The following is a 27,120-nucleotide window of genomic DNA, read 5'->3' as shown; positions in this document are numbered from 1 at the left end:
CTACAACAAATTTTGACTATTTAAGGGCACCACTGGATGATGCAAGCAGAGTTTGCCAATTGAAGACAGGTGCTCACCTGAAGGATGCCGAGCTGAAATCGGTTTTTCTTTTTTTTTCTTTTTTTTTAACGAGCTTTGCTTTAAAGTTTCAATTGTTTTCATTTGTAAAGGAAGTTTAAGTTTTCTAGAAGAGCTTTCTTTAGTTTTATTTTGTCCCGACATATCCTTTTTTGTTTGGGCTATTTTATAGCTTTATAGTCTATCCTGCATAACATATGCCTAGCATTTCAGCTACAAACATAGCCTATACATGCACACTCATTCATTCATCTTTTGAAACACCGTGAATCTGGAAGACTGGATACTTTGAACAAATCAAGAAGAAGCAATCTCCTCAATGCTGAGAAGTACAGGCAGATATTTATCCATCATGCTATACCATCAGGGAGGCATCTGATTGGTCCCAAATTTATTCTGCAGCAGGACAACGACCCCAAACATACAGCCAATGTCATGAAGAACTATCTTCAGTGTAAAGAAGAACAAGGAGTCCTGGAAGTGATGTTATGGCCCCCACAGAGCCCTGATCTCAACATCATCGAGTCTGTCTGGGATTACATGAAGAGACAGAATTATTTGAGGCTGCCTAAATCCAAAGAAGAACTGTGGCTAGTTCTCCAAGACGTTTGGAACAACCAACCTGCCGAGTTCCTTCAAAACGTTTGTGCAAGTATACCAAGAAGAATTTATGCTGTTTTGAAGGCAAAGGGTGGTCAGATTTTTCTGCTGTTCATTCACTGCTTCGGTTCATGCATTTTGTAAATTGATAAAAAATAAACTATTAACATTTCTAATTTTGAAAGCATTCTTATTTTACAGCATTTTACACACCTGCCTAAAACTTGTACACAATACTGTAGAACCCTAGCCATTTTCAATTTAAAAGCAACAAGGTGCAGAGAAGGGACTATGGCCAACTGGAATAGAATTGGGTGTTGTTGTGGAAGGTTGTTAACTTTTTTGGCACCACCACCAGAGGAGCACCACCACCAGAGGAACACCACCCCACCCGCCCACTGACAGTGTGTATGAGCGCAACTAAGAAAGGGTATTCCAGCCAGTCCACCTTAAAGAACATTGCATTGTGGGATTTCCCTTCTTGCGGGAAGCATTTTATGCCCTTGTAGGGAGGGAAGAACAAGGAAGCAAGGGAATATAATCATTCCCTCCCCTTTCATGATTTCAGAACTGATACCCAGAAGAGAGAATAAAATTTGGAATCGAACCCAGCATCAGGGTCCAAAACCTCGGCCAGGTGTGTCTAATGTGCGGTGCAGAGCAAAGCTTTGAAGCAGACCACAGGTCATCAGCCATCACTGCTCTTTTTAATACAGCTAACAACATGACCAAGAACGTGGTTCTTTATGGGAATCAATATTTGATTGAGCTTTGTGTATAGCATTGTACACTTCTTTCAATTGTCCTGTTTGTGCCTGTTGGTTGAAAATTGGCGAAATTATTTAGAATTCAACATTTTGAAATCGCCTTTTTCCAAAAAGGACAGCCTGAGTAATTGCGAGTCAAACACTAAGTCTCAGGCCGTGCTCAATTGCAAAAGCCAACATAACAGACGTATTTTAGAAAAGTCACCACACTTGGAATTTTCCTCAAAAGTAAGACTGGTTTAGTAGTTGAACTCAAACCGGGTGGCCCTGAAGGAGAGGTATTCAGTAAAGCCCAGTTTCTTAAAGAGCCTGTAGGAAACCTGGTTCTCCTCCAAAACGTAGCAGTACACAGGGTAACCGTGGGCATGGAGCCTTGCTGCCATGGTGCTCACCAGGATCTTGGCATAGCCCTTCCCCCTGTGCTCTGGCAGGGTGTACAGCATCCCCATGGCACAGTAATCATACAGCAGCACCCAGGAAACTGAACGGCCTTCTTCATCAGTGATGCAACATGTGGGGAAGTGGCTTATCAGATGTTTGATTCGTTGAAAACCTTTTTCATCATCTCCACGTTTCCAGGTTTCATTCACCAAACCGACATGGAATTCATTCAGGGAGGAGATCCTGGCCTCCACATCTCTGTGGGGAAGGACAGGAACACAGGACTTAGGGAGAGGAAAAAGGCCTGTTTTGTGACCAGTCATTTGGATTTCATTTAGTCAATAAACTTCAGTAAGATCTCTGTGCCAATGAGAGGACACTCAGTTGCACACCATTGGGTATGTCTCAACAAAAACACAAATACCACCAGTGACAAATGCAAGGGAGCTTCAACTAAAGATATGAGAATGGGAATGACTTCTGTCAACATTCTCTTAAGAACCTTCTCATCAGTACTGAAGAAAGTCAGTCCCTCATTATGAAGCAGGGTGTGTTCACTCTGTTCATGCCATTAAAAAAATAATCAGTGGACAAATGTAATATACATTCATATTGAATACAGTACAATTCTGAAATTGACTGGATAAAGAGAATGAGTGATTGAACATACACATAACATAATATGCAATATGTAGTCACCTGTGGGTGCGGTCGACAAATGATGGTTTTAAAATCAGGCCAGGAGTCCACAACAACCTCTAGTATATGTGGTTTGTCTCTATTCATAGCAAACAGATATCCATAAGCCTAAAGGACAAAATACAAAATTTGTATTGTTCACAGTTCCATATGTGGAGGGAAAGATAGTGTCGTGAGCCACGGACCCCTTGCCGAGCTCAGACCTCACGTTCCCACGAGCAGTACCCCACGAGGAGGTGTCTCAGGGACGAACTCAAGTACTCCGAACGTCCTGGAGCCCTGGTAAGTTCTACTGAACTTCCAGCCCAGTCTCGAAGTGAAGGGTGTGATGCAAATCTGGTATTCGATGTCCTGTATTCAATGTTTTCCTCTAAAGAATCTTTATCACATATGATTATAGTAAGATATACTTTATTATAATCAATCAAAAGAATAGAGTTACACAGATTACAGTGTAAATATCATCTTTCAGTTTGCTGATCACATGCAAGTTACATATACCCCTTTAGCTCTTTCTAATTTACCTTTCCACCATGATGTTTAAAAGTCAAGGTACACCCCTCAAATACCCATCCTCTTCTTTGGCCTTTACCTTATGGCTCCCCCTTCACGGAGATAAAAGCTACTGAACTTCCATTAATACAATGGGTACGAACACCCCTAAAGTCTACTACTTATTTATATCGTATATAGTATCTTACTAAAAAATAAAAGACATAAAAATGAAAGGAAACTTATAACGTTGAGCTTCTATGTACTACTTTTCCTACTTTTACTAGTAATATAGATTATAATTACCACCCATGCCCTAAATATTGCCATCTCGTTTTCTGTGGGATTTGATCCCTCCTCCTTGCTGTTGATGAGCTCTTTGAACAGCTGCATTGGTTTGGGAATCTGGGGCCGGATCAGGACCCAGACTTTCAAAAGACGTGACTTTGCACTTCGTACTTCTCCTGCCAGTTGTCTGGGATGTGCACTGGTGTTTTCTCATACCTCAAAAGAAATTTCCCCAATACTTTATCTCATGTGCCCCTCCGGTTGGGAGTTTCCACCATCTTAAACGAGTGGAAAAACACTAGCTTTTTTGTATTTTTTTAAGGAACCTATTCATCACTGGTATTTGTCTCCCTGTCATAATCTCTCCTTGGACTTTCTCCAAACTTTGACTTCATACAAGCCAGAAGTTAGTGCCCTCCACCATCTCAACACACTCTTCAGGTGCCCCTCTCCGCGGCGCCTTAAGGGATCTACAAAGGATAATCCAGCTAATAGCTGAGTGTAATTCATAATTTAACTCCTCCACTGTTAGTCCTTTGAATCTATCCGATAAATAATTTGTGCTATAATCAGGAAGGCCCTTGAAGCCTCTTAAGTATTATTTGTTTGCTTGCTGATTCTAAATCCAGTTTAGTTGTCATTATAGTGTTCTGTTGTGTACTTGTTTGTTTGTTAGCTATTACAAGTGGTGTTTATTTAGATTCAGTGAAACTGGGTTAGGTGTTTGTTTCTCTCAGGTAAGCTAGGCTATTAAGTTAGGCTATTGTTTTACTGGCTGGCAGGCCACAGCTTTTGTTGTAGGAGGAGCCAATACTTTGCACCCTGCTCAGGCTATTAGTACTGGCACACCTGAACTCACTTCAGTGTGCATTATTGTTCTGCAGTGGGTTGGTTGCATTTTCTGTATTCGGCGTCAGTGTTATTTAAGCAGTTGTGTAGCACACCAGCGGCAGCTGTGTGCGGCAGCCTCGGCTACTTGCCTCGGCGTACGAAGTCGCAGGTGTACAAAGTCGAGGGTGTCTATCTACGGGTGTCCATCCAGGCTGTCCGAGAACCTGATGTTTGATTTTGTTTTTGCTGCCTGCCCTCATTCCACTGTGTAGTATTCCCCTTGTCCTCCCTAGTTCCCTCCATGTGTTTCCTTCCCATCCCTGTCCTCTCTCCTCTCCCCAGGTCCCAGTCAGGTAGGAGGTTCGCCTCCCGCCAACATGGGCAGAATATCTCTAGCCTCATCTTCCCTCCCAGATCCCCTGGTATTGATCTCTGTGTGGCTGGTGGCCTCTGGAACTGCCAGTCCGCTGTCCAGAAAGCAGACTTCATATCTGCCTATGCCTCCCACCTCAACCTTGACTTTCTTGCTTTAACTGAAACGTGGCTCTCACCAGAGAACACGGCCACCCCGGCTGCCCTTTCCTCTGCCTTCTCTTTTTCCCACACACCCAGATCCTCTGGCAGAGGAGGTGGCACAGGTCTCCTAATCTCATCCTCATGGAGATCTAGTGTCTTCTCCTCATCCCTCTCCTTCTCCTCTTTTGAATTTCATGCGGTTTCTGTTACTCTGCCGTGCAAACTGTTTGTTATTGTTGTTTATCGCCCCCCGGGTCCTCTGGGAAACTTTTTTGGATGAGATGGACATCCTCCTCAGCTCCTCACCTGTCAATGACACCCCCCTGATCCTCCTGGGTGACTTCAACCTCAACTCAGAGTCCACCCAGTCTACCTTTCTCTCCCTCCTCTCTTCTTTTGACCTTACCCTCACTCTTTCCCCTCCCACCCACAAAGCAGGCAACCTTCTTGACCTCATCTTCACAAGGAGCTGCACAACAACCAACCTCTCTGTAACACCACTCCATATATCTGACCACTCCTTCATCTCTTTCTCTCTTCCACTCTCCTCCAACACCCATCCATCTCTCCCACCATCCACTGTCACCGGTCGACGGAACCTACGCCACCTGTCTTCCTTCACCCTCTCATCTACAATCCTCTCCTCCCTACCATCTGCGGAGTCTTTCTCTCGACTGTCTCCCGATGATGTGGCTACAACTCTCATGTCCTCCCTCTCATCTTCCTTTGACTCTCTGTGTCCCCTCACCACCAAACTAGCTCGGGCCTCCCCCCCCAGTCCTTGGCTTTCTGATGCTCTACGAACTGTCCGAACCGAACTGCGGGCGGCGGAGAGAAAATGGAAAAGGTCCTGTCTCCCCAGTGATATGGCTTCCTTCCATGCCCTCTTATCATCTTTCCATTCCTCTGTCTTTCTAGCTAAATCTTCCTTCTTTCACTCGAAAATTAACGCGGCCGCCTCTAATCCCCGCAAACTGTTTTCAACTTTCTCCTCTCTTCTGGCCCCCCCTCCCCCCCCACCCCCCTCATCACTCACACCTGATGACTTTGTCTCCTTCTTTGAAAAGAAGGTCGATGCTATTCGCAATTCCTTCTCCCAACCCTCCACCCCTGCTGTGACCCTCCTACCCTCCCCAACTCCCTAACCTCCTTTTCTCCCCTCTCTGACGCCGACACACTGAAACTCCTTACTTCCCATCGCCCAACCACCTGTCCTCTTGACCCCATCCCCTCTCCCCTCCTACAATCTATATCTGATGACATTCTCCCTTTTCTCTCCTCTCTGATCAACACCTCCCTCTCTTCCGGCACCATGCCCTCTTCCCTGAAGAGGGCCAGAGTCACTCCCCTGCTCAAAAAACCTACTCTTGACCCTTCTGCCCTGAACAACTACCGGCCTGTCTCTCTTCTTCCCTTTCTCGCTAAAACTCTGGAACGGGCGGTCTGCTCCCAACTGTCCACTTATCTTCTCCAGAACAATCTCCATGACCCCAACCAGTCTGGCTTCAAGAGTGGCCACACCACTGAAACCGCCCTGCTCTCGGTCACTAAGGCACTCCACTCTGCTAAAGCAAAATCCCTCTCCTCTGTCCTCATCTTCCTCGACCTGTCGGCCGCCTTCGATACAGTCAACCATGAGATTCTGCTCTCATCGCTGTCTGGGATGGGTGTCACAGGTTCTGCACTCGCCTGGTTTTCCTCCTACCTCTCTGGTCGCTCCTACCAGGTGACTTGGAGGGGCTCTGTCTCCGACCCTCACCCCCTACTAACTGGAGTCCCACAGGGCTCGGTTCTTGGGCCTCTCCTCTTCTCGCTATGCACCATGTCTCTTGGTTCTGTTATCTCTTCCCATGGCTTTTCTTATCATTCCTACGCTGATGACACCCAACTCTTCATTTCCTTCCCCCCCGACACCCAAGTCACCACACGGATCTCTGCCTGCTTGGCTGATATCTCTGCGTGGATGACTTCCCATCACCTGAAGCTCAACCTTGCCAAAACTGAGCTTCTCTACATCCCTGCTAAGTCCTCTCCGTCAATCGACCTCTCATTGACTGTTGAGGACTTTGTAGTTTCCTCCTCCCGTACGGCAAAGAACCTTGGGGTGACTCTTGATAACTGCCTCACCCTGGCTCCACAAGTATCCTCCTCTGCCAGAACTTGCAGGTTCTTTCTGTATAATATACGCCGTATCCGTCATCTCCTAACTGAGAAAGCCACCCAGCTCCTAGTCCAGGCGCTCGTCATTTCCCGCCTGGATTACTGCAACTCCCTCCTAGCCGGTCTCCCAGCGTGTGCCATCAAGCCTCTCCAGCTGGTCCAAAATGCTGCAGCCCGCCTGATCACCAGTCAGCCCAGGTCGGCTCATGTCACCCCGCTTCTCATTGGCCTCCACTGGCTTCCTATTGCCGCACGCATCCGTTTCAAGGCCCTAGTGTTGGCATTTCAGGCTGCTAAGGGGACTGCCCCACCTAACATACAATCCCTGATCACTCCTTACTCCCCAGCTAGATCACTCCGGTCTGCCAGCTCTGGTCGCCTTATGGTTCCCTCTCTACGTGCACCTGGCGGTCGAGCTGCACGTTCACGCCTGTTTTCCGTTCTGGTTCCACAGTGGTGGAATGACTTGCCTACCACTGTCAGAACAGCAGAATCCCTCCCCCTATTTCGACGCAGACTCAAAACCCACCTTTTCAAACTCTACCTTAGTCCTCCCTCCTGATTTCCCCTGCCCCTCCTTTCTGATATCCCTATCCTTGTCTAACCCCCCCCAAAAAAAACAATAAAAAAAACGAATGCACTTATGAGGACAACTATGTTTAGAACAGCATTTCATGTGTATTTTGCGAGTTTCTGGATGTGATGCTTTGACTATTGGTAGAACTTATGCACTTGTAAGTCGCTTTGGATTAAAAGTGTCTGCCAAATGACTAAAATGTAATGTAATGTAATGTAATCATCTGAAAAATGTTTCCTTGTTTATTATCATTGTTTGCAATGCAGCGCGATAAGCACAGTGGGCCTCATTTATCAATATTTTCGGAAATCCGTGTGAAAATGTATGTGTAATCGGAAACGAACTAAAAATTTGCGCGGGATTCATGAAAGAGGAGGAGACACAGCTTTTTTTGTGTTGTGTGTATGTTGATCAATACCAATCAATAGTAAACAAAAAGCGCGTGTACAAAATGAATAATTTGAATAAATTGACGCCCATAAAATACCTTATAAGGACCACGGAAATAAATGTCAGTCAATTAAAAAGAAATGGCTGAATGCGAACATGAAAATGTATATAAAACGTATGTAGGACTTAACATCGTGGCATAGAAGATGTTTTCTTATAATATACTTGAACTCGCCGTTATTGTTCGTTGTTTATTATTCTGTTCAAAAACAGACGAGGAAATTAAGATGATCCTTGTGGAGAAACATAAAGCGATGTGCCAAACCTGATGATGATCCACTGGGATTGAAACGTGTTAGGAGCATATCACTGTGCAGGCTTCCTTCTTCATCCGAACTAACATCTAAATATTAGTAATTATTCTACGTTTGTTTATATAGGCTACATAAACTACGTATGCACCATGACTGGAATGCTGCATTGGATCAGAGTTATTGCTGTTTTTGTAATCTGTCTTGAGTTCCACATAAAATGGTTTGACATTAATGACTTTAATCTTCTATTCAAGCAATAATGTAATCTAAAGAGAGTCTAATGCTGGGTTCACATCATATAGGAATGACCGAATTACCACCTTCCGACTGGGAAAAACGATTCACGTCAACAAAAAAACATGGGCTCTTTCCGCAGTAGGCTAAATCTTCTAATAGGCTACACATTTACATGTAATGTTAAGAAAGACCATACATATAAACGACGGTCTAAGATGGGTACCCCCTATTTATAGCAAACTTTTAGGCTTGTAGGCTTCGCTTTTCGCAAACTTCATGTGTTTTATGGAATTTTATTCAACTCCATTCAAGCATGAATTAATCTGGATTACCGGAATGAAACATCACCCATTTCAATGTTGAATCCTGTTGCGTTTTTATATGATATGAATAATTGTAATATCCAATCATTTTATTCAAATAATGTTACCACTCAAAATCAAAATGAAATATAAATGAATGGAATAATAAATCCACAAAGCACGCTTTAGAATTTAGAATTTAGGGGGAATTTCGTTCGGCTCACGTTTGATAAATGAGGCCCAATGTGTGCATGAGACTTACCAGTCATGGCATGCATCGCAATTTCAGACCATTTGTCTTAAAATCGATATTATATTTCCTCTTCATCTAGCCATCTTCATTTATTTAATTTTTTAGGGAGGGAACGCAAAACCTCTCCAGAAAGACGTTTTTAAAAGAAATGTGGAAAAAGGTAGTCACAGAACCTCACAAGAGTCTGTGATATCCTCACACTGTGAAACGCACAGGGGACATTCGTTTGAGTTGTTGAAGTTGTCTACTTCCCCTGCTAATCTACAGTAAAAACAGATTAATACAATTCTGTTAAGGAAATGGCTCTTTTTGCATATCACAGGTGAGCATCGTCTGATGAAACAGTTCGACAATAAAAAAAGAACAATATACTTGAGTTTAACTTTCTTATTTATTTGCAAAGAAAAAACAAAGTGAGAGAGCTTACTGGCTCTGATTTGAATCAGGCATAGCAAGGCTTATATACAGTTTTCAGTACACTGACCCAGAAGGGGGGGCTTTACCAAAACAAAACGACATGAAGCTGGCCACTAACATTTATCAGTATTTTGTCTTCTGATTACCCCTTGTTGACCTTGCTGTAAGACCAGAATGTGCTAGCTACCCCCTTCCAGGAGGAGCAGAGACATTAAGGTCAAAGGCTGTCTGTCTGCTGGGAGAGAGACAGAAAAAGACTCATAGTGAGCACTTAATTCAGAAAGTGGTCTAATAGTAATAAGGTTATTTTTAATCACGTGATTGTCTGTTGATGTCGGGAGCGGGAAAAGCACCAGCTGACTCCCGCCCCCTCAACGGGTTCCTATTATTCTTATGCAGAACCGACCCACCACAAGGAGCTCACAACGAAGCAGGTAAAGGGCAAAAGCTTTATTTTATTTATTCCCTCAAAGGGCAAGTCAGCCAACACGGGCGGGGTCTCACACGCACTCACACCTTTCACTTCCACGCACACCAAATAACTCCATCACAACAAATAACTTTAGAGGGGATGTAGTTGGCCCCCAATGCTGTGCTCGGCCTCTACATTCCAAAACGAAAAAGAAAAAAGAAAACCCAACCCCGAAACAATCGGCTGTCTCCCGCTGTGCAATAAAGTCTCCTGAGGTCGCTGAGCTGCGCCCCGAACCACTCTGCTGTCCACTGCACGCTGGATCTGCTTCACTGTCCGCACTTCCACCAATGGGGAATGAGCTAGTGCTGGCTCCGGTACTGGTCCGCCCGTTGCGTTACCACAGCGTGGAAGACTCAGTTCCCTCCGCCCTCGTCAGAGTGAGTGTAGTCTTACTGCGTCCTTCCTCCGCAAACTCGCGCGGTCGTTGCCATGGCACCAGTCCGGCTCCGCTCCTCCAGAATCGCCCAGCGCTGGTCCCACTGAAGAGCAGTATCGCACGCGCAGCGTCCACATTCTTCCGGGGCTGCCCCCCAGCTAACCTCCGTCAATGCGGGAGACAGCCTAAACCAAAAAAAAAAACCCAAGAAAGAAGATCAGATAACGGAAGACGTTAATACAATAGCCTGAATTGCTACCTGAAAGTTTCACATTTAATTGAAGGCACTAACGCTGGCTAGCTTGTTCGGATCAATACGAACAGCAACGTTGCTATGCTGTAACAATTGCCACAAGTTTCATGTTAAACGTAAGGATACCAGCACTAATGCTGGCTGGCTGACCTGTTCTGATCAATAGTCTACGAACGGTAACATGTTGCTACACTGCATCAGTCGCCACACACTTAAACGAATCAATGCAGACAATAATAAAAACAATGCTTCGTGATGCTCTAATGATCGAAAACAAAGTGAGACTTATCTACTTGATGAAAAATGAATAAAGTGCATTAATATAGCCTACCCCTTTCCAAAGTCTCAAAGTACATAGATTTTTACATTTCGTTAAAACTGGAAAATGAAAACAACCTTGCAGCCGGTTGAAATTTAACGAACACCACTGTCAGTCAAAAAAAAAAGCATTTTACGGCCAAAGGCGGTCGATTGAGGGAAGAGGATGAGAGGATCGCTCGTCCTGCCCATCAATCAATAAGAGGGCGGAGTTGGGGGGTTCATTTCCTCACGTTTTCACCCTGGCGCCACGGCACGGTTGGGGCGAACAAACGAAAGTTCAGTCTGGGCTGCACGGCTTAATTTTCTTTTTCTTTTCTTTTTTTAAATTTATTTATTTTTATTTATTTATTATTTTTTAAACAATAGGATTAATGTTATCTATAAAACAGAGGAAAGACACTCATGATTTCGGGTATATTACCCCTTAAAGTGTACTATATAACATCCTACATGCACGTTTCAGATCAACATCTTAAAAGATAAATTAAACCTCCCTCGAGAACTTTTGCCTGTCCCAGCCCACGTTAGCTAAACATGACGTTCAAATCCTTTCAAAAACATTATTTTGTAATATTGTGTGATTTCATCTCTCATATTTGAAACATCTTTTTTCATGAGTAATTAGGCCATGCTTCTTTGTAGGCTTTTAGCTGGATATCGTGTCTTGAAAAGATGAAGATTTTAAATAAGGCTGAATTACAACAAGCAGAAAAGGTTCTGCGGTCACACTTCCCAAAAAGCTCCATGGTAATGTATTCATTATTTATTTTGGCAGGTTCCACAAAGAGTTAAATAACTAGAAGTAGCTTAGATGGTGAAAATAGCTTTGTTGGGATAAAATAATTAAAATAATTGAGGCAATTTGAAACCAATTCATGTAAATATTTTATAATTGTACTGTGTATTCAGTCATTTATTTTCTTAATTTTCAAGGATAAATGTTTCTATTTTGAGTATTGTTAAAGCATGCAACCATCTGTATGAAGCATGCAGTCGAAGCTGTTCTGGTTGTATATTGTGTTGATACCCCGGTTACATATTCCATATGTAGAGGGAAGGATCCCCCCTGGTCATTAGACGTGGATATTCTTTATGACTCCCTGGTTGTCCCAGCCACGCCCTGATTCATGCTCTATAAAGCACTGGAGTTGGCACGGAACATTTGATCAACCCTGCCTCCGAGTTGTCTACACCAGAGAACCATGGTTACAACATAACCAATACGCTCTCTTTCATATGGAGACTATCTCTGCACTCTGTTCCATATGTATGGGGAAACTGTGCAAGACACCCCACAAGGAGATGGAGCAGTAGCACCCAGCAAGGTACAAAACAAACAAACACGATGTGCACACCTGACAGGGAAGAGATGCACAGGACAAACGGAGAAACAGAAGAACTGGAAGGCAGCTCAGCCTGTAAGATGCAAGGCTGACTGTAAGTGTCAGTTTGACACACTTGCTGAGGCAGGGCTGAGCACAAGCTACTGGTCCCCAACCCAGCCAGCTTTGATAGACACAACCATAAATCTGGTCTCATCTCAAGTTGGCTGTTTGCTGTAGACTGGGCTTTATAGAGCATTAATCAGGGCGTGGCCGGCAGTCAGTGTGTCTGAAAGAATATCCACGTCTAATGATCAGGGCTATTGTCGAGGACCCGGCCCTAGGCCCCCCTGATGAGAGATTGACGGGGGATGGGTTAGGAAAGAATGCATTGTTAACCCCTCGCACACGCCATTGAGGTGGTAGTAAGAATGCCTGTAAGAAGAAAAATATGTGGTTCAGAGATAATGAGCAGCCATACTTGTCAGTAGAGGAGTCTGAAGTCGGGGGACTTAGATTTAGGGTTTTAAGGAGCAAGGTTAAAGTTCTGACTGAGAATACCCCAACCCTACAGGGGAGGGGCACAATGCCTGGCTAAAGAAAAAAAATAAGGAAAACGGAAGGGATGTCAATACCGAAAGAAGATTAAGAGGCTTCAAGGGCCTTCCTGATTATAGCACAAATTATTTATCGGATAGATTCAAAGGACTAACAGTGGAGGAGTTAAATGATGAATTACACCCAGCTATTAGCTGGATTATCCTTTGTAGATCCCTTAAGGCGCCGCGGAGAGGGGCACCTGAAGAGTGTGTTGAGATGGTGGAGGGCACTAACTTCTGGCTTGTATGAAGTCAAAGTTTGGAGAAAGTCCAAGGAGAGATTATGACAGGGAGACAAATACCAGTGATGAATAGGTTCCTTAAAAAAATACAAAAAAGCTAGTGTTTTTCCACTCGTTTAAGATGGTGGAAACTCCCAACCGGAGGGGCACATGAGATAAAGTATTGGGGAAATTTCTTTTGAGGTATGAGAAAACACCAGTGCACATCCCAGACAACTGGCAGGAGAAGTACGAAGTGCAAAGTCACGTCTTTTGAAAGTCTGGGTCCTGATCCGGCCCCAGATTCCCAAACCAATGCAGCTGTTCAAAGAGCTCATCAACAGCAAGGAGGAGGGATCAAATCCCACAGAAAACGAGATGGCAATATTTAGGGCATGGGTGGTAATTATAATCTATATTACTAGTAAAAGTAGGAAAAGTAGTACATAGAAGCTCAACGTTATAAGTTTCCTTTCATTTTTATGTCTTTTATTTTTTAGTAAGATACTATATACGATATAAATAAGTAGTAGACTTTAGGGGTGTTCGTACCCATTGTATTAATGGAAGTTCAGTAGCTTTTATCTCCGTGAAGGGGGAGCCATAAGGTAAAGGCCAAAGAAGAGGATGGGTATTTGAGGGGTGTACCTTGACTTTTAAACATCATGGTGGAAAGGTAAATTAGAAAGAGCTAAAGGGGTATATGTAACTTGCATGTGATCAGCAAACTGAAAGATGATATTTACACTGTAATCTGTGTAACTCTATTCTTTTGATTGATTATAATAAAGTATATCTTACTATAATCATATGTGATAAAGATTCTTTAGAGGAAAACATTGAATACAGGACATCGAATACCAGATTTGCATCACACCCTTCACTTCGAGACTGGGCTGGAAGTTCAGTAGAACTTACCAGGGCTCCAGGACGTTCGGAGTACTTGAGTTCGTCCCTGAGACACCTCCTCGTGGGGTACTGCTCGTGGGAACGTGAGGTCTGAGCTCGGCAAGGGGTCCGTGGCTCACGACACTATCTTTCCCTCCACATATGGAACTGTGAACAATACAAATTTTGTATTTTGTCCTTTAGGCTTATGGATATCTGTTTGCTATGAATAGAGACAAACCACATATACTAGAGGTTGTTGTGGACTCCTGGCCTGATTTTAAAACCATCATTTGTCGACCGCACCCACAGGTGACTACATATTGCATATTATGTTATGTGTATGTTCAATCACTCATTCTCTTTATCCAGTCAATTTCAGAATTGTACTGTATTCAATATGAATGTATATTACATTTGTCCACTGATTATTTTTTTAATGGCATGAACAGAGTGAACACACCCTGCTTCATAATGAGGGACTGACTTTCTTCAGTACTGATGAGAAGGTTCTTAAGAGAATGTTGACAGAAGTCATTCCCATTCTCATATCTTTAGTTGAAGCTCCCTTGCATTTGTCACTGGTGGTATTTGTGTTTTTGTTGAGACATACCCAATGGTGTGCAACTGAGTGTCCTCTCATTGGCACAGAGATCTTACTGAAGTTTATTGACTAAATGAAATCCAAATGACTGGTCACAAAACAGGCCTTTTTCCTCTCCCTAAGTCCTGTGTTCCTGTCCTTCCCCACAGAGATGTGGAGGCCAGGATCTCCTCCCTGAATGAATTCCATGTCGGTTTGGTGAATGAAACCTGGAAACGTGGAGATGATGAAAAAGGTTTTCAACGAATCAAACATCTGATAAGCCACTTCCCCACATGTTGCATCACTGATGAAGAAGGCCGTTCAGTTTCCTGGGTGCTGCTGTATGATTACTGTGCCATGGGGATGCTGTACACCCTGCCAGAGCACAGGGGGAAGGGCTATGCCAAGATCCTGGTGAGCACCATGGCAGCAAGGCTCCATGCCCACGGTTACCCTGTGTACTGCTACGTTTTGGAGGAGAACCAGGTTTCCTACAGGCTCTTTAAGAAACTGGGCTTTACTGAATACCTCTCCTTCAGGGCCACCCGGTTTGAGTTCAACTACTAAACCAGTCTTACTTTTGAGGAAAATTCCAAGTGTGGTGACTTTTCTAAAATACGTCTGTTATGTTGGCTTTTGCAATTGAGCACGGCCTGAGACTTAGTGTTTGACTCGCAATTACTCAGGCTGTCCTTTTTGGAAAAAGGCGATTTCAAAATGTTGAATTCTAAATAATTTCGCCAATTTTCAACCAACAGGCACAAACAGGACAATTGAAAGAAGTGTACAATGCTATACACAAAGCTCAATCAAATATTGATTCCCATAAAGAACCACGTTCTTGGTCATGTTGTTAGCTGTATTAAAAAGAGCAGTGATGGCTGATGACCTGTGGTCTGCTTCAAAGCTTTGCTCTGCACCGCACATTAGACACACCTGGCCGAGGTTTTGGACCCTGATGCTGGGTTCGATTCCAAATTTTATTCTCTCTTCTGGGTATCAGTTCTGAAATCATGAAAGGGGAGGGAATGATTATATTCCCTTGCTTCCTTGTTCTTCCCTCCCTACAAGGGCATAAAATGCTTCCCGCAAGAAGGGAAATCCCACAATGCAATGTTCTTTAAGGTGGACTGGCTGGAATACCCTTTCTTAGTTGCGCTCATACACACTGTCAGTGGGCGGGTGGGGTGGTGTTCCTCTGGTGGTGGTGCTCCTCTGGTGGTGGTGCCAAAAAAGTTAACAACCTTCCACAACAACACCCAATTCTATTCCAGTTGGCCATAGTCCCTTCTCTGCACCTTGTTGCTTTTAAATTGAAAATGGCTAGGGTTCTACAGTATTGTGTACAAGTTTTAGGCAGGTGTGTAAAATGCTGTAAAATAAGAATGCTTTCAAAATTAGAAATGTTAATAGTTTATTTTTTATCAATTTACAAAATGCATGAACCGAAGCAGTGAATGAACAGCAGAAAAATCTGACCACCCTTTGCCTTCAAAACAGCATAAATTCTTCTTGGTATACTTGCACAAACGTTTTGAAGGAACTCGGCAGGTTGGTTGTTCCAAACGTCTTGGAGAACTAGCCACAGTTCTTCTTTGGATTTAGGCAGCCTCAAATAATTCTGTCTCTTCATGTAATCCCAGACAGACTCGATGATGTTGAGATCAGGGCTCTGTGGGGGCCATAACATCACTTCCAGGACTCCTTGTTCTTCTTTACACTGAAGATAGTTCTTCATGACATTGGCTGTATGTTTGGGGTCGTTGTCCTGCTGCAGAATAAATTTGGGACCAATCAGATGCCTCCCTGATGGTATAGCATGATGGATAAATATCTGCCTGTACTTCTCAGCATTGAGGAGATTGCTTCTTCTTGATTTGTTCAAAGTATCCAGTCTTCCAGATTCACGGTGTTTCAAAAGATGAATGAATGAGTGTGCATGTATAGGCTATGTTTGTAGCTGAAATGCTAGGCATATGTTATGCAGGATAGACTATAAAGCTATAAAATAGCCCAAACAAAAAAGGATATGTCGGGACAAAATAAAACTAAAGAAAGCTCTTCTAGAAAACTTAAACTTCCTTTACAAATGAAAACAATTGAAACTTTAAAGCAAAGCTCGTTAAAAAAAAAGAAAAAAAAAGAAAAACCGATTTCAGCTCGGCATCCTTCAGGTGAGCACCTGTCTTCAATTGGCAAACTCTGCTTGCATCATCCAGTGGTGCCCTTAAATAGTCAAAATTTGTTGTAGCTGGCCAACCTTTGGCTCCTACACACCGGCCCCTATTGTTTGCCGTGTGTAACATAACAATACACGAAACAAAATTTAAGGAGGCAAATCAACATCAAATCTTTCGTCAAATCTTTCGTATTCCTACAAGTCTACTTATGTGTGTAATGCATTATGTGTGTAATGCAAACGTATGAATGTGTGTGTGTGTGTGTGCGTGCGTGCGTGCGTGCGTGCGTGCGTGCGTGCGTGCGTGCGTGCGTGCGTGCGTGCGTGCGTGCGTGCGTGCGTGCGTGCGTGCGTACTTACATGGACTTGTCATTTTCTTCAGTGTGACACTTGGACCAGCAGGCAGACCTTACTGATAGGTTGTTCTAGTGTGCTAATCTTAGTTCTCAGAAGTACACTCCTAACATGTCCTCTTGAATCTGCTCTAGCTTTCAGTACTCTACCCATGAGCCATGAACATCCAGGTTTGAAGTTTCTTTTGGTGCGATTCCACTTTTGCCTTGATTGCATTAGAGGCAGGAATTCCTTTTATCATGACAAAACATCTAATGCATACATGACCTGCAGAAGCTTGGTACGCTGCTGCCAATGAGGTTAGCCAGAAAAACTAGTTTGAAGACACACCCCAAGAACTCTTCTTATCTTCCAAACCTATGTTGCGATCATCAATCAGGACCAAGGTAGTAGGGTGAGAACATTGATATTTGTGCAGTCAATAGGTAAGTTTGTGTTAGCTATTCGACTCAACCTTCCGTTTACTGACAATTCTTCCATAATAGTCACAATGTAGTATGGAACCATCCCTGGGCTGGTAAGTACGAGCTGATGAGAGTCGGTTGCGTGGCCTAAGAACATCACGGAGAAGCGGGAGCATTTCTTTAATTTGAATCAGTGAAGATGATAAACTATTTTACTCTGTCTGCCTGGGTTAGATGAGAAGTTTAATTGGTGGCACGTGCTATGCAATATAGCCTACTGCTGTCCTGGAATTTAAAAAAAACTCCACTTCTCTATATTTGGTTCTTATCATGTTTAGAGGAAATATTGATGCTTTTAAGCCAGATTATGTCTGAATTTGCTTTGCAGACTAAAAGTCCCATAATCACATTGTGCTCTTGGTCTAGTGAAAATGACATAAAGGGAGGTAAAAACATGAAATTAAATATTAACTGATCAAATTGGAGAACTAGCCACAGTTCTTCTTTGGATTTAGGCAGCCTCAAATGATTCTGTCTCTTCATGTAATCCCAGACAGACTCGATTATGTTGAGATCAGGGCTCTGTGGGGGCCATACCATCACTTCCAGGACTCCTTGTTCTTCTTTACGCTGGAGATAGTTCTTCATGACATTGGCTGTATGTTTGGGGTCGTTGTCCTGCTGCAGAATAAATTTGGGACCAATCAGATGCCTCCCTGATGGTATAGCATGATGGATAAATATCTGCCTGTACTTCTCAGCATTGAGGAGATTGCTTCTTCTTGATTTGTTCAAAGTATCCAGTCTTCCAGATTCACGGTGTTTCAAAAGATGAATGAATGAGTGTGCATGTATAGGCTATGTTTGTAGCTGAAATGCTAGGCATATGTTATGCAGGATAGACTATAAAGCTATAAAATAGCCCAAACAAAAAAGGATATGTCGGGACAAAATAAAACTAAAGAAAGCTCTTCTAGAAAACTTAAACTTCCTTTACAAATGAAAACAATTGAAACTTTAAAGCAAAGCTCGTTAAAAAAAAAGAAAAAAAAAGAAAAACCGATTTCAGCTCGGCATCCTTCAGGTGAGCACCTGTCTTCAATTGGCAAACTCTGCTTGCATCATCCAGTGGTGCCCTTAAATAGTCAAAATTTGTTGTAGCTGGCCAACCTTTGGCTCCTACACACCGGCCCCTATTGTTTGCCGTGTGTAACATAACAATACACGAAACAAAATTTAAGGAGGCAAATCAACATCAAATCTTTCGTCAAATCTTTCGTATTCCTACAAGTCTACTTATGTGTGTAATGCATTATGTGTGTAATGCAAACGTATGAATGTGTGTGTGTGTGTGTGTGTGCGTGCGTGCGTGCGTGCGTGCGTGCGTGCGTGCGTGCGTGCGTGCGTGCGTGCGTGCGTGCGTGCATACTTACATGGACTTGTCATTTTCTTCAGTGTGACACTTGGACCAGCAGGCAGACCTTACTGATAGGTTGTTCTAGTGTGCTAATCTTAGTTCTCAGAAGTACACTCCTAACATGTCCTCTTGAATCTGCTCTAGCTTTCAGTACTCTACCCATGAGCCATGAACATCCAGGTTTGAAGTTTCTTTTGGTGCGATTCCACTTTTGCCTTGATTGCATTAGAGGCAGGAATTCCTTTTATCATGACAAAACATCTAATGCATACATGACCTGCAGAAGCTTGGTACGCTGCTGCCAATGAGGTTAGCCAGAAAAACTAGTTTGAAGACACACCCCAAGAACTCTTCTTATCTTCCAAACCTATGTTGCGATCATCAATCAGGACCAAGGTAGTAGGGTGAGAACATTGATATTTGTGCAGTCAATAGGTAAGTTTGTGTTAGCTATTCGACTCAACCTTCCGTTTACTGACAATTCTTCCATAATAGTCACAATGTAGTATGGAACCATCCCTGGGCTGGTAAGTACGAGCTGATGAGAGTCGGTTGCGTGGCCTAAGAACATCACGGAGAAGCGGGAGCATTTCTTTAATTTGAATCAGTGAAGATGATAAACTATTTTACTCTGTCTGCCTGGGTTAGATGAGAAGTTTAATTGGTGGCACGTGCTATGCAATATAGCCTACTGCTGTCCTGGAATTTAAAAAAAACTCCACTTCTCTATATTTGGTTCTTATCATGTTTAGAGGAAATATTGATGCTTTTAAGCCAGATTATGTCTGAATTTGCTTTGCAGACTAAAAGTCCCATAATCACATTTTGCTCTTGGTCTAGTGAAAATGACATAAAGGGAGGTAAAAACATGAAATTAAATATTAACTGATCAAATTAAAGACTGATCAACAGGTTCCTAATTGGTGAAAGTCTGTACACCTGGCCATGAAAGCTAACCATTAGGTGATGGGCTAATGAAGAAAGCTATAATGAGCTAAACCTGTATTGTGTTAGTTTGAAGGGAAATAATATGAAATAACACCTGTGGTCAGTGACCTCATTAGGAGTCTTTAATTTGATCATCTGAAAAATGTTTCCTTGTTTTTTGTCATTGTTTTCAATGCAGCACGATAAGCACAATGTGTGCATGAGACTTTTATTATTTCAGACCACGTCAACATTACCTCTTAATCTAACCTCTAGAATAGGCTGGATGAAGAAGCTTGATTTATTTTATTTTTTAGGGAGGGAATGCAAAACCTAAGTCTACAGAAAGACGTTTTTAAAAGAAATGTGGAAAAGAGTCACGGATAACCACACAAGAGTCTGTGATATCCTCACACTGTGAAATGCACTGGGGAACATTCGTTTGAGTTGAAGTTTTGCCTACTTTCCCTGCTAATCCACAGTAAAAACAGATGAACAAACTTCTCATAACAGTCCTTTCCGAATAAACGTACATGCAGGCATAGATGTGTACGAATCATCTGGGAATAACTTCAGTTGGTTGTGATACAAACAGATTGAGAACTGGGCTATGGTCAAATCCAAGAAATATTCTGCACTGTGCACTCATTCTCCCAAAGTCGCTTGCTTTGGGAGAATGTGACACAGCAACATAACATAAATAACCTGCAGACCAACAGACCAACTGGGAGGAGCAAAGGTGAAAAAATATATGTATTAAAAAAATCGAAATCCTGAGTCCGACAGTTTATGGAACTTAACAACCACTTTCAGTGCGATTCCAACGGAATAATTTTTTTTAAACCGGTTTTTGCTGACTACGTCTAGCTTATTCCTGCACTCGTCTTGAACAATAAAAAAAACGAAAACTTTGAGAGTTCGTGGTCTGCAACGGAGCCCTGAATCTGTGTCCGAGCCTAAAAAAAAACTTTTTATGTTTTGGCTATGTTGTAGGCAAGCCTATAATGGAGAGTACTAGATGGTTAGGCTATATTTATGTGGAGGTGCACATCAGTCTAGCGGTGCCTATAGTCTGTGGTGGCGAAAATGAAATGTGCCACAACCAGTTTTTCTGATGCACACCCACCGTCTTTTTTCTGCCTAAACTACTGATAAGAAACCGTGACTTATGTAAAGTTCAAAATCCGAGGCGGTCAGTGGAGTTTTGACTATATGATGTCATATTAGAAACATATCTCAAATTTGAAACTTTCATGAGTAATTCTTTAAAGATTATTTTTTTTGAAATGTAGTTAATATAGGCCATCATTCTTTGTAGGTTTTTAGCTGGATATCGTGTCTTGAAAAGATGAAGATTTTAAATAAGGCTGCATTACAACACGCAGAAAAGGTTCTGTGGTCATACTTACCAAAAGGCTTCATGGTAATGTATACATTATTTATTTTGGCAGGTACCACAAAGAGTGAAATCACTAGAAGTAGCCTAGATGGTGAAAATAGCTTTGTGCGGGAATAATTAATAATTAAATAATTAAATAATAATTAAAATAATTGTATTGAGCCAATTTGAAACCAATTAATGGAAATCTTTAATAATTGCACTGTTTATTTAATAATTTATTTTCTTAATTTTTAAGGATAAATGTTTCTATTTTTTGTACTGTTAAAGCATGCACCCATCTGTTCTGGTTGTATACTGTGTTGATACCGATATGTAGAGGGAAGGATCCCCCCTGGTCATTTGACATGGATTGTCACACTGGGCGGACAGAGGAACCAGAAGCAGACATAGGGGTGTAGAAAATGGCAGGTTTACTAGCAGATGAAGGGGCAGACAGAGTGTCATCGCACACGGGCAAAAGTTCAAAAACCAGGGGGTCAGACAGGCAAAAGTAGATCCAACAGAAGAGTCCACAAATCAGGCAGGGGTCAAACGCAGGGAATCCAACAATAAACAGGGCAAGGGCTCGGGAAAACAAGGCTTGGGAGAAAACAAGGCTTGGGAAAACAAGGCTTGGGAAAACAAGGCTTGGGTGAAAACAAGGCTTGGGAAAACAAGGCTTGGGAAAACAAGGCTTGGGTGAAAACAAGGCTCGGGAAAACAAGGCTTGGGAAAACAAGGCTCGGGAAAACAAGGCTTGGGAGAAAACAAGGCTTGGGAAAACAAGGCTTGGGAATAAGGAGGCTAGAACAGGGAACGGAATAAAGGGCTCGGGACTCAAAAAAACAGGACAAGACGAACTAGCAAGGTGCAACTGAAAAGGACAGGTATAAATACACAGGGGAATGAGACAAACTAGGCGGGGCATGGGAGTGAGGGCGGTCTAACAACTAAACATCAGGTGAGACACATGAAAGGGGAATAGCACAACGCGGACTGGAATCGCAAAGACACACATGTAATACAAATGGCTCCGGACTAGGGAGTAGACAATTGCACAAAATCAGGAGATGCAGAGATACGGAGAGACAGGTGCGAATACTTTGCTGAAACTAAGCAAGTAATCAGTGATAGAATAGGGAGGCGGAGTTACAGAACAGAATTGAAACTGGAGATGCGTTAGTAAGTTAGTTCAGTGATTTAAATGACAAATACCCAAAACTAATGAATGTTAGTTTGTTAGTTTGATGAACATATTACTGTGTTAGGATTTGTACAGTACTAATTATACTATGTTAGTTGGGATTAGTATATTAGTGCTGTGTACAAACATGAAATGGAGAGAAAGCAGGAAGTAAGGAATGCAAGATTGGAAGGAAGGTTGAACCCCGGAAAGACCGTAAACACCCGAATAGTGGGGCATGCAGACAAGGGAGTGACTGGGCTCATACACATTCAGACTCGGACATCACAGGGGAAGACGAGTGCAAAGACGAATGAATATAAACAGAACACCAGACATGAATATGAAAAATAATAAATGACAAGAATAATGATAATAAACAATGATAAACTAACAGACAGAAAACAGGAACATAACAGTGGATATTTTTTATGACACCCCGGTTGTCCCAGCCACGCCCTGATTCATGCTCTATAAAGCACTGGAGTTGGCACGGAACATTTGATCAGCCCTGACTTTGAGTGGTCTACACCAGAGAACCATGGTTACAACATAACCAATACGCTCTCTTTCATATGGAGACTATCTCTCCACTCTGTTCCATATGAATGGGGAAACTGTGCAAGACACCCCACAAGGAGATGGAGCAGTAGCACCCAGCAAGGTACAAAACAAACAAACACGATGTGCACACCTGACAGGGAAGAGATGCACGGGACAAACAGAGAAACAGAAGAACTGGAAGGCAGCTCAGCCTGTAAGATGCAAGGCTGACTGTAAGTGTCAGTTTGACACACTAGCTGAGGAAGGGCTGAACACAAGCTACTGGTCCCCAACCCAGCCAGCTTTGATAGACACAACCATCATTCTGGTCTCATCTCAAGTTGGCTGTTTGCTGTAGACTGGGCTTCATAGAGCATTAATCAGGGCGTGGCCGGCAGTCAGTGTGTCTGAAAGAATATCCACGTCTAATGATCAGGGCGATCCTTCCCTCCACACATGGAATGTGTAACAAAGTGGAGAGAGTCTCGGTATGAAGAACATTTTTGCATTTTGTCCTTTAGGCTTATGGATATCTGTTTGCTATGAATAGAGACAAACGACCTACACTAGAGGTTGTTGTGGACTCCTGGCCTGATTTTAAAACCATCATTTGTCGACCGCACCAAAAGGTGAATACATATTACATATTATGTATGTGTATGTTCAATCACTCATTCTGTTTATCCAGTCAATTTCAGAATTGTACTGTATTCATTATCAATACATATTACATGTGTCCATTGTTTGAGTAACTGTTTTTTTTAATGGCATGAACAGAGTGAACACACCCTGCTTTATAATGAGGAACTGACTTTCTTCAGTACTGATGAGAAGGTTCTTAAGAGAATGTTGACAGAAGACAGCATCTTAGATTGGAATAAATACTTCAAAATTGGAGGTGAATCATTTTTTTCCTCCTTTTTAACCTTTCTAGCCATTGCAACCCTCCATGTGTTTTTATGATTCATATTATGGGTTTCTCTTGTTTTCTGAAGGGATTGACATGCTTCATACCACCATGTTGAAGGACATCTCTGCCACAAAAAACGTCACAATGAGACCGTGTGGTGTAACTCACCTCCTGGAATTACAAGACCCAAATCACCTTCCTCACCTGACAGTGAGCAGGTACATTCAGTTGGTCATTCCCATTCTCATATCTTTAGTTGAAGCTCCCTTGCATTTGTCACTGGAGGTTTTTGTGTTTTTGTTGAGACATACCCAATGGTGTGGAACTGAGTGTCCTCTCATTGGCACAGATACCATACTGAAGTTTATTGACTAAATGAAATCCAAATGACTGGTCACAAAACAGGCCTTTTTCCTCTACCTGTGTTCTGTGTTCCTGTCCTTCCCCACAGAGATGTGGAGGCCAGGATCTCCTCCCTGAATGAATTCCATGTCGGTTTGGTGAATGAAACCTGGAAACGTGGAGGTGATGAAAATGGTTTCCAAGTAATCAAACATCTGATAAGCCACTTCCCCACATGTTGCATCACTGATGAAGAAGGCCGTCCAGTTTCCTGGGTGCTGCTGTATGATTACTGTGCCATGGGGATGCTATACACCCTGCCAGAGCACAGGGGGAAGGGCTATGCCAAGATCCTGGTGAGCACCATGGCAGCAAGGCTCCATGCCCAGGGTTACCCTGTGTACTGCTACATCGAGGAGGAGAACCAGGTCTCCTACAGGCTCTTTAAGAAACTGGGCTTTACTGAGGACCCCTCCTACAGGGCCACCTGGTTTGAGTTCAACTACTAAACCAGTATTTATTTTTTCATGAAATTATAAGTGAGGTTCGGTTTTTTTTTCTATAATACCTGTTATGTAGATGTTTGCAATAAAGCTCGGCCTGTGATTTATTAATGTTTAACTTGCACAGTTACTCAGCCTGTGATTTATTAGTGTTTGTGTTATGCCGGGGGGAACAGAGGAACCAGAAGCAGACAGGGGTGCAGAAAAATGGCGATTTAATATCAAAAGGGGCAGACAGAGCAGAGCCGAAAAACATGCCAGGGTCAAAACCGGGGGGTCCGTCCAAAAAGGCAAAAACAAAAACAAACGGCTCCGGACTAGAGAGTAGACAATTGTAGAGAATCAGGAGATGCAGAGATACGGAGAGACAGGTGCGAATACTTCGCTGAAACTAAGCAAGTCATCAGTGATAGAATAGGGAGGCGGAGTTACAGACCAGAATTGAAACTGGAGATGCGTTAGTAAGTTAGTTAAGTGATTTTAATTACAAATACCCAAAACTAGTGAATGTTAGTTTGTTAGTTTGACAAACATATTAGTGTGATAGTATAATTAGTACTGTACAAATTCTATGTTAGTTGGGATTAGTATATTAGTGCTATGTACAAACATGAAATGGAGAGAAAGCAGGAAGTAAGGAATGTAAGATTGGAAGGAAGGCTGGACCCCCTAAGCACCCGAATAGTGGGGCACGCAGACAAGGGAGTGACTGGGCTAGAAAACATTCAGACTCAGACATCACAGGGGAAGACCAGTGCAAAGACTAACGAATATAAACAGAACACCAGACATGAATATGAAAAATAATAAATTACAAGAATGATGATAATAAACAATGATGAACTAGCACACAGAACACAGGAGCATAACAGTTTGACTCACACTGATACTCAGCAACTTCTCTTTGTGAGCATGGACATATATATAAAATTTATTTGGTTGACATAAAACTGGAGGCAAAGGTATCTCATTATAGGCGAGACGTTACTGCGGGATCATCAAGCAGCGATGTATTTTCACTTTCCTGTGCCAGTCCACAAGAAGCTGAGGACGGAAAGAACCTGACCACGTTCTGGAAGTAAGCCATGCTTTCATCTTCTATTCAAGCAATAATGTAATCGAAAAAGAGTTTTATGCTGCGTTCACATCATTTCGGAATGACCGAATGACCAGCTTCTGACTGGGGAAAACAGTTCATGTCAACTTCTGAAATCAAATGCGAGGCAACGAAACGTGCCCTCTTGCCTACGCCATGCCCCAAATCTTCGAATAGGCTCAAGCAATACATTTACGTAATGTTAAGAGCGGCTATACACTTAGACTTGTTGGCTTCGCTTTTAGCAAACTTCATGTGTTTTATGGAATTTATATTTTGACAGATTTGTGTTCGCAGTGCATTCTGTTGTGTTGGGCGAGATGCACATGGGGGCGCTAGCGAACACACTGTCACATGTTCAACGTCATCACCCTGGAAATATACATTTTAATGTGTTTTACATTTCAATAACATTATGCTAAGTGTTCAGAATAGCATATACTGTTAAGGGTTTTCATGTACTTTATAATGAACCAGGTTGTTTATGCATCTGCATTGTATCCTAAATGTTATTCCTGATTTTGTGTGTAAAAATGAGGGTGAGAAAACACAACTAGTTTAGGTTGTCCGGAGCGGACCTAAGTGAGAACTGCATTAAGTGATACATTTGGGTATAAAACCCTGGCCCGCGAAAAGCGAGGCGGCGGTTGTGCCTGTACTCGGTTGAAGAAGTGCATGTTGGAGCCATTGGAGAAACTTTGGCGTAAACCCTGAGACAGACCCACAAAATCAGGAGTAATTATCAGCCCGGCAAGCGGCTGTGTGTATTTCACCTAGTAATTGGTGCTAGCGAGGTGCTCTCGCGGGTTATTTGTCTTTCTCAAATTGTATCTCCAGTATCTCTATCGAAACAACGGTTGAACAGTGATGCGGAATCCATTCTACAATAAACGGAACTTCTTTACTCTCCATGGACTCCTGTCTTTGCCTGCCATTGCCAACTGACAAAGAACGTGTGCACGCTACTGGGAATCCGACATAACAAGGGCGTGGACTTGTTTCAATATTCAACTCCAGTCAAGCATCAATTAATCAGGATTACTGGCTTATTCAAATATTTTTTCAAAATAAAATATAAATGAAAGGAATAATAAACGCATTCATTCCTTTCATTTCCGCGCACAATACGATCAGCTGAGACCACTCCTGAAGTTCGTTCGGCTCCCACGAAAAAACTGACACCCGAAAACTTCCCACATTGTATTTGCAAATACATTTCCAAAGAATTTAGTTCGTTCGGCTCACGTTTGATAAATGAGGCCCAATGTATGTGTAAATTATTTAATTAAAAAGTTAAGCATACGTGCATAATTTGTATTTGTTATTTTATTTTGTTATTCGTGTTAACCGGACGTGCTTTTCTTTTGACATAATATTCTTATTTCATAAAGTGAACGTAGATAGAGAACGGAAAGGATAAATGGTGCATTAACGCAACGTTAACGAGATAAAACTAGTGATAAGTACGAACGGGGAGAGTAACGGGAGTTCAGCGCCAGTCGGAAAGGGCAGCACGTTCTTACGTTGGTCAATGAAGA

General features: G+C 42.6%; 1 protein-coding gene and 1 long non-coding RNA gene across 2 annotated transcripts; both read left to right on the top strand.

Annotated features, from left to right (window-relative positions):
- Window positions 1–11,367: 11,367 nt before the first annotated feature.
- On the top strand, window positions 11,368–14,291 carry LOC133118369 (uncharacterized). The gene is made up of 3 exons (XR_009706390.1): window positions 11,368–11,474; window positions 13,962–14,069; window positions 14,210–14,291. It is a non-coding gene; the product is annotated as an uncharacterized LOC133118369 (long non-coding RNA).
- A 4,780-nt stretch (window positions 14,292–19,071) lies between these two features.
- Window positions 19,072–24,492, top strand: LOC133118353 (glycine N-acyltransferase-like protein 3). Its single transcript, XM_061228276.1, has 6 exons — window positions 19,072–19,132; window positions 20,943–21,047; window positions 23,253–23,360; window positions 23,509–23,629; window positions 23,727–23,859; window positions 24,093–24,492. Exons 2-6 carry the CDS (start codon window positions 20,973–20,975, stop codon window positions 24,490–24,492), a joined length of 837 nt encoding a protein of 278 aa, XP_061084260.1. The 5' UTR covers window positions 19,072–19,132; window positions 20,943–20,972.
- Window positions 24,493–27,120: the final 2,628 nt, after the last annotated feature.

Source organism: Conger conger, chromosome 18, assembly GCF_963514075.1.
Source record: "Conger conger chromosome 18, fConCon1.1, whole genome shotgun sequence".
Classification (NCBI taxonomy): domain Eukaryota; kingdom Metazoa; phylum Chordata; class Actinopteri; order Anguilliformes; family Congridae; genus Conger; species Conger conger.
This window is presented reverse-complemented; position numbering and strand designations above follow the sequence as displayed.

What these genes read in the sequence shown, in the direction of transcription:
- LOC133118353 (XM_061228276.1), top strand. Translation starts at nt 20,973, where the DNA reads ATGAAGATTTTAAATAAGGCTGCATTACAACACGCAGAAAAGGTTCTG. An exon ending in ACTTACCAAAAGGCTTCATG is followed by an intron (nt 21,048 to 23,252) that starts GTAATGTATACA and finishes TTTGTCCTTTAG; the next exon opens with GCTTATGGATATCTGTTTGC. An exon ending in TAAATACTTCAAAATTGGAG is followed by an intron (nt 23,630 to 23,726) that starts GTGAATCATTTT and finishes TGTTTTCTGAAG; the next exon opens with GGATTGACATGCTTCATACC.